The following is an 8,330-nucleotide window of genomic DNA, read 5'->3' as shown; positions in this document are numbered from 1 at the left end:
TCTAATGAACCTCCAATTTAACAATTTTACCATTATAGGCATAGGCTACTTTTATTTAAGTAGATATATTGGAGTATTGTGCACCATGCACTTTGTGCTTCTTGTTTTTCCGGTAATAAATATGGAGCCTGAACTCGCACCACAGCTTTCCCTTTAATCTGGCCTGGATGACATCAGTGCTGCCAGAGGAGCAGGGGGGTGCCGGGTAACGCCATTTTCGCGTACTGTGCGGTTAGTCATTCAGCCAGCTACAGCACTGAGGAGCTGTCATCTCCATGGGGGACTAATGAACTTTTTATTCCGCCCCATGAAGCCCTTGTCAGGCTAGTTTGACAGAGCAGTTCCTGTCATGGAAGCAGCGGAAAATACTCGCTTCTCTTGAACGGCTGACTGAAATCGCTGTTTTGACAGATAGCTAGGTGATTAGCTATGTAGCTAGCTGGTCAACATTAACGAGGTTGATGCAGTGAAGCCCGGCGTCAGAAGGCAAAACACATCCTAGCAGACAAAGACAGTGTGAAAATTGTTTTTTTTAACTTAGTATATTTCTTACGCTTCTTTTACACTCTACACGGGCTGTCGGCCAAAAGAAAAAATCCCATTTAGAAAAGACGTGATTTAAAAGGGGAAGAGGAACATTGAAGTCGAGCTACATTGGCAACGGATGTCCCAGAGAACGGTAAGAATGGCTCCGTGTATTACTTGGAATGCTGTTAATAGCTAATAAGCCACTTGCTTCTCTTATCACGCGTTTCTTAAAGTGTCATTTACCAAAACATAGGTATGTATACTACTAACGTTATGTAGTCTTTGTAACCATTTTTTATGGAATTGTCTGCTTGTTCTGTGGTCGGTGTTTACGTTAGTTGCAGGAATTAGACATCGCAAGCACATTAACTCATTTAGAGGGCTAGGTCGGAGTTGGCCCCGAGGTTTGGTCTGTGTTACAAGAAAGTATGGTTTAACTGGTTCTTCAGGTTTAATCATTTGTACGCTATATAGCTCGGACAAAGCAGCACAAACTTACAGCGACACGGACCCGACTAAAACACGCCTGTCAGCCTGTGGAAACGAGCTTCTGTCGGCTACTGCGGTGGGATTAAATCTTGATGATGACCATTTGTCATGTGATAGTTAGCTGTATCCTTTCATTGATATTCAGAGGGGAGTCAGAGCTGTGAAAGCTGCCTGTGTTGCGCAGACAGCTTTAGGGGGACAGTGGATCTCACTGTGGTACCCACAGCTGGGAAACCAAAAAGACTGAGAAGCATCTATGGATATTTTGAGATTTGGGGCAGTTTGGGGGTATATAGTTACACATTTTCAGTCTGCACGGAAATACACAAGCATTCTTCTCTGCCCTGCCATGTTTAACGTTTAATACACCCAAAGGTGCACTCATGACAACCTGCAGGGCCCCTCCCTAAGGGCTAAACACCCCCTTTGCTACACCTGAGGCAGCTTGTTGTCGGCCCAGATGAGTGGGTTGAGTGCTGCTGGGTAGCAATGACAGTTTTGTGTGGCTGCAGCAGATTTGATTTTAATGGCTGCAGGTTTTACTTCACTTCTGCAGATGAGCACAGCAATGAGTACAACTTTGTTATTATTTCCAGGTTCCCAGAGCTGGTTAATGGTGAGGTCTTAAAATCCCCCCAGCCAGAAATCAGGTGGTTTTCTGTTGATGAACTAATAGAAGAATTGACTGGTTATTAGCACAAAACGAGATGTGAATGAGCATACAAATAACATGACCTCACTAAAATCTTACACACCTGCATTCACATCTACTGTTGCTTACTGTGGTGTAAATTGTGCATTAATAGCTGAATTACTACACAAGCAATACTTGTTTTTCTTTCTTTTTTGTTTTTTGGCATCAATAATGATCTATGGCCAATATTTTACATAAATGCAAACCATAATGGATATTTTTTTCAAGCTTTTTTTCCTTTCTTTGCACAACATCAATTTTATGAATGGTGCCCACACATCTCTCTCTCTCTCTCTCTCTCTCTCTCTCTCTCTCTCTCTGTCTGTCTTAATCAAGTAGGGTTTCAGTGGATCTAAAGATCTTTATTTGTTAGTAAAAGTGACTGTCATTTCCTTAAACCAACCTCTATGAAACTGGCACTTCCTTTTTTTCATCTATTTTAAGACCAGGGGCTGTCTGTTTTTGTGAAACATTAGTGACTCTAGTAGGATAACACTGGGTAGCACCATGTTAAGGTTGCAACCTTTTGCTGCAAGAAAAGAACAGAAAACCAAGAGCACTAATTCACCTAATATACTGTAGTGAAAAGTGAGTGATATTCCTCACAGGCCTTTGATATGAAGTTAGCTTATGGGCTATGGTAAATAACATCATGACGGCCAGATAATTATTAAGAAGGTTTTAGCATTTTATTAGCAGCAATCTCACTGAATTGGATAGTCTTTGATTTTTCTCTAAGTGGTCCTAAAATTCCTAATTTTAAACTTCCTAATCTTTTAATCTTTTAAGATTTATGTCAAGGAGATGTTCGCATATCAACACTGACAGGTTTATTGAGAAGCCTGGGAGGAAGTTTCCCATTCTAAACTCAGCTGACCTCAAATATTACAGACTTAGAATTTAAAACTTTAATCCACGGAGAGTCTGCAGAAAGTCATATAATAAAATCAGCGAGTGTCTTTCTGAATCATTAATCCTTTGGGTTGCTGGAGTAAGAAGCGGTACCACTGCCGGCTCTTTGGATCACAGCATCTTAAACTGCTTCACTTATTTGAATGATACATTTTATCTCTTGCTCAGAGCTTGCACATGCAAAAGTAATTTGGCGCTCTTGTCACTGGAGTTCTTATCAGAAGTAAGAAATGGTGATGACACAGTTTAACACGTTAAGACTGCAGCAAGTGAATTCACACGATGATTTGTTTTGTTTTTTTAGACAGCAAGGTTTTCTGTTGGGTTCATTTAGAACACCACACTCTCTTTGTTGTCCTAATCTGCACCCAGGACTAAATTTGTTCATTGTTAACACCAGTCACACAGGTCATTTCCTGTTTCTCACCGGTACAATGTCATGTTGTGACTTTCCGATTTCTTAAACCCTTTTTTGGTCTCTGAAACTAACCAAATGAGCTAAGATTCACACTTAGCTAATAGCTAGTGATGTTTTGTAGAATTGAGGCCACATAAAACACAGGGATACAGCACAATATATACAACAGACTATTGTTACAGAAGCTTTAATTGATGCGTCTATTTTAATGTGAAAAGAGTCATCGATTTGGATGAAGGGTGCCCATTAGCTTATTGTTTTTGCTTTGTCAAAAGTTGAATCCTGACTTTACAGTGATTATCGTGGGTGTTTTGTTTTTTGTCCACAGCAGGCAGATAAGCACTACCTGTTCTCCAAACAATTAGAGCTGGTGGGGAAATAAAAAAGCTTAACAGCGAAAAGATAGATAGAAGTAAGACGGGAATAAAGACGAGACTACTTGGCATTCGGCTGTAAATGAGTGCTTATACTCAGAGCTAGTAAATGTATTCAGACTGGGTGGGACAGATTTGTGGTGTGTTGTGCTTTCCTTTGTCTTCAGCCAGGGAAAAGTATTGAGCTGCTGTTATTAACTACCCTATCCAGTTCTTTGAGCTATTTGTACCAGACAGACTGGTACGAGGTTCTAAACAGTAAATGTTGTTTTGTTTTTTCTCTCCTTTATTTACAGGGAACAAGTAGAAGAAATGCTGTATTATTTAAATTGTGGGTTGAGCAGTCAAACAAACAAAGCTTCAGTAAAATAGTTCAGTAAAAGAAACTTTTAGAGGCTCTTTGTTCTTCTTTTTTTATTAAATAAAGCAGCTGTGCCCACACTTTGCTGACTAAGACTGTTCTTCGAGTGCTGCTTTTCTGCCGCCGGCTCCATCCTCATGCATAAAAACCTACACTTACTTTCTATTTCACTTCTCCATCGGTCCCAACCATAACTCCTTCCTCATTTTTTTCCCCCTCTATCCACTGCCACCACGTTTGTCTTCAGCATCCCCATCACCTCAGATAACCGCCTTAGCATGCTTACATAAAGAACTGCAGCGTCTCCGGGTGCTGCGCTTCAAGCAAGCTATTTACATTTCAAAAGTTGACTTTGAAAATAGTTTTCCCTGCCTTCCTCCTGTGGTGCTTTATGTGTGGAGACTGATCTAATCCCAGAGATAAAAGACTGTTGGATCTGAACAGGAAAACAATGCTTATGCTGTCACTCTCACTTCTGTATTACATGGCCTGTAGTGGTAACGGTCGCCTCTGTAGTTCTTTGTGGTTTGGGTTTCTGCTATTTATGCAAAGATTAAATGTGAAGATTAGTTTCTTAGATTTTTCAAATATGATGGCACCTAAATACAGTGGGGCAAAAAAGTATTTAGTCAGCCACCGATTGTGCAAGTTCCCCCACTTAAAATGATGACAGAGGTCAGTAATTTGCACCAGAGGTACACTTCAACTGACAGAATGTGAAAAAAAAATCCATGAATCCACATGGTAGGATTTGTAAAGAATTTATTCGTAAATCAGGGTGGAAAATAAGTATTTGGTCACCTCGAACAAGGAAAATCTCTGGCTCTCACAGACCTGTAACGTCTTCTGTAAGAAGCTTTTCTGTCCCCCACTCGTTACCTGTATGAATGGCACCTGTTTGAACTCATCATCTGTATAAAAGACACCTGTCCACAGCCTCAAACAGTCAGACTCCAAACTCCGCCATGGCCAAGACCAAAGAGCTTTCGAAGGACACCAGGAAAAGTATTGTAGACCTGCACCAGACTGGGAAGAGTGAATCTACAATAGGCAAGCAGCTTGGTGTGAAAAAATCAACTGTGGGAGCAATCATCAGAAAATGGAAGACATACAAGACCACTGATAATCTCCCTCGATCTGGGGCTCCACGCAAGATCTCATCCCGTGGGGTCAAAATGATCATGAGAACGGTGAGCAAAGATCCCAGAACCACACGGGGGGACCTGGTGAATGACCTGCAGAGAGCTGGGACCAAAGTAACAAAGGTCACCATCAGTAACACACTACAACGGCAGGGAATCAAATCCCGCAGTGCCAGACGTGTTCCGCTGCTGAAGCCAGTGCATGTCCAGGCCCGTCTGAAGTTTGCCAGAGAGCACATGGATGATACAGCAGAGGATTGGGAGAATGTCATGTGGTCAGATGAAACCAAAGTAGAACTTTGTGGTATAAACTCAACTCGTCGTGTTTGGAGGAAGAAGAATACTGAGTTGCATCCCAAGAACACCATACCTACTGTGAAGCATGGGGGTGGAAACATCATGCTATGGGGCTGTTTTTCTGCCAAGGGGACAGGACGACTGATCCGTGTTAAGGACAGAATGAATGGGGCCATGTATCGTGAGATTTTGAGCCAAAACCTCCTTCCATCAGTGAGAACTTTGAAGATGAAACGAGGCTGGGTCTTCCAACATGACAATGATCCAAAACACACCGCCCGGGCAACAAAGGAGTGGCTCCGTAAGAAGCATTTGAAAGTCCTGGAGTGGCCTAGCCAGTCTCCAGACCTCAACCCCATAGAAAATCTGTGGCGTGAGTTGAAAGTCCGTGTTGCTCGGCGACAGCCCCAAAACATCACTGCTCTCGAGAAGATCTGCATGGAGGAATGGGCCAAAATACCAGCTACTGTGTGTGCAAACCTGGTAAAGACCTATAGTAAACGTTTGACCTCTGTTATTGCCAACAAAGGTTATGTTACAAAGTATTGAGTTGTATTTTTGTTATTGACCAAATACTTATTTTCCACCCTGATTTACGAATAAATTCTTTACAAATCCTACCATGTGGATTCATGGATTTTTTTTTTTTTTCACATTCTGTCTCTCACAGTTGAAGTGTACCTCTGGTGCAAATTACTGACCTCTGTCATCATTTTAGGTGGGGGAACTTGCACAATCGGTGGCTGACTAAATACTTTTTTGCCCCACTGTATATTTGACTAGGGGAAAAAGCCATGTAAATATTTTACCTTAAATGTATTTTGTGGAGTTGGAGAAAGCTGGGAAGTAGTTTGGGAATTATTGGTCTGTTGTTGCAGGTTGCTTTGGCGCAACCATAGTGAGACCTTGGTTTACATTGCAGGTTATTAGCTAGTGTCGAAGTGGGTTTCAGACTTTGCCCAGGGCTGGGCTTTTGTCACTGATTTTGGTGGTCTCCGGGTCATGTCTGTGCTTTTTCCAGATGATGTGATCCCATTGACCTCATTGAGCATCAGGGTGTTTTGCAGCTGAGGGTGAATTGGCTGGGATGAAATCTGAGGCCACTTTCCAAACAGCTGAAAGGAGGAATTTGTGGATTAAAAATGGTGCAAAACGAGTTAATTCTTAAGGTCATTCAAGCTCACTTTTATAGATCTGGTGAGGATCTCGGTCATTTGGGAGTGGTTCAGAATAGAGCTGCTTGTCTTCTCTGAAAGGAACCAGTTAAGGTGGTTTGCACATCTAATTGGAACACCTAAATGGCTTTTAGGTGAGGCTTTTGTGCTGTGTCAAACTGGGAGGAAGTGGTGGAGAGATTATGTCTATCCAGACTCCTCTGTATGCAGGGTGGGAGGTCAGGGCACTCTTGGTTTAGAGTGCCGCCTCTGTGACTCAGAAGTTGCAGAAAATGAATGGATTGAAGGTTCTGGGAATTTTTTTTTCTGATAAAATGACTGACATATAAGCAGTGGCCCGGTTTTCGATAAAGGGTTAAGAGAATAAAAAATGAGAAATGCCCATTTAACTTCCCAAAGCTCAAGTTTGAATATTCAGAGTTCTTCTTGTGCCTAAAACAGTAGTCGAAATTTCAGTAAATCCTTTCTGTACATTTCTTACTTTTTTCCTTCTTTAAAAAGATTTAATTCAGTTGAAAGAGCTTTTTCTGTTTCATTTTCTCTGAAATACAGTTTTTTTTTGTAACTAATAGTAATACAGTTTTCAGTACAAGAAAAATCCCTGAAAGTCTGGCTTTTTATGGATCTTGCTAATAACGCATTTGAAAGCTTTTCCTGTATTTGCCAAGATAATTTCAAATGCAACCCATACTTCACCGTTCTTTTTGCCTGGAGCTGCTCTTTTCCACCTCCTTCTGCAAGCAGCTTCCTGCTTCCTGCTCAGCTGATAGGCTGCAGGGCCGGTTGCTGAGTCACATGGAGCGATCAGAGCTGCTGCCCTTCCTCGGTCTGTCTCGTCTCAACGTATTTTTTACCTCGTTGTTTCCTCTTCTTTAAGTAAAATGTGAAATCTGCTCAGGGCAAGTCTGCAGTCTCCCTTTGACGTCATAGCGGCTTTTCTACTGAGGTAGGCTCGGTCGGTTCAACTCACTGTGTCACTGCACCGTCAAAGATAAGACCAATGTTGGCTCATTCACACCCACGGGTTTTCTTTCTGTATTTTTCAATGGAACATACTTTAAAATGTAACTTTATTCAGTGTTTCTGTAATTATTCAGCTGAGACCGTGCCGTTTCAGTCGTGTGTGCTTGCAGAGATTTATTAGGCAGCTCGCTACAACTGCTGCCAAAGCGCTCAGTCATAATCCTCTTATATATGTGTGTGTGTCTGTGTGTGTGTGTGAGATGAATATATAGCAGATAAAGTCAGGAAGGAGTGCATAGTGTGTTGAGAGAGACAATAGCAGCACTATTGTTATGGGCGACTCATGAATGAGTCTGGGGTCTGTATGACTGTATTTTGCAGCTTCTGGGAATAATAGTTGTTTACATTTTATAGTAGATTTTTCTGAACTTGGATCATAGTAGATTGTCAGCTGACTAGATACGAGTGCAGTTAATAGATGACGATCATAAAAGAAAATGTGACGGCCAACATTTGTTTAAAGTGGTCAAAGTGAGTTTGTTGTGCAGCAGAAAATGTCTACAAGTTCCTCTGAGTTTTCCTGTCTGTCCCCTCTAATCTGTTATCTGTAAACCACTCACAGACCACAAACCTCAGATCCGGGTTTTACTGTCAAACAGGCACAACATTTAACTTCTTTGGTTTGGTTTAAACTTTTAATGACAGCTGAACCTAAGACCCGCTTTTTATTAAACAATCTTAAATGGTGATTCTTAAGTTTGTTTGTTTTTTGTTTTGTTTTTAGAACACTTTACAAGTGGTAATCTTCAATCATGCTCCGTCTTCTACTACAAACCTCTGCTGATGCTGCTCTCACGAGCTTTTCAAAACAGGTGCTTCAGTCAGGGCCTCTTTTCAAGGCACCTTTGTGTGTAGAGCTGAAGAAGCACAGACTTTTCCTACCAATTCCCTCAAAGTGAGCTTCCTACACCCCTGTC

General features: G+C 41.6%; 1 protein-coding gene across 6 annotated transcripts in view; it reads left to right on the top strand.

Moving 5' to 3' along the window:
• The first annotated feature begins 190 nt into the window (after positions 1–190).
• Positions 191–8,330, top strand: part of klc1a (kinesin light chain 1a) — a 43,822-nt gene continuing 35,682 nt past the window's right edge. For 2 of the 6 annotated variants that reach the window (XM_085257552.1, XM_085257549.1), the window contains exons 1-2: positions 7,189–7,336; positions 8,138–8,225. In XM_085257552.1, the coding sequence (XP_085113678.1) occupies positions 8,197–8,225 (29 nt within the window). In that variant the 5' untranslated portion in view covers positions 7,189–7,336; positions 8,138–8,196. Of the gene's footprint in view, positions 680–7,181; positions 7,337–8,137; positions 8,226–8,330 lie in introns of those variants that run through there. The other 4 variants (XM_085257554.1, XM_085257555.1, XM_085257550.1 and 1 more) reach the window with 4 other exon arrangements.

Source organism: Mchenga conophoros, linkage group LG19 (genome assembly GCF_057382185.1).
Source record: "Mchenga conophoros isolate Kocher_MC1m ecotype Shallow Benthic linkage group LG19, M_conophoros_male_GT1.1, whole genome shotgun sequence".
In the NCBI taxonomy this organism is placed as follows: domain Eukaryota; kingdom Metazoa; phylum Chordata; class Actinopteri; order Cichliformes; family Cichlidae; genus Mchenga; species Mchenga conophoros.
Note: the sequence above shows the minus strand (reverse complement) of the source record. Positions and strands in the feature narration are given on the sequence as shown.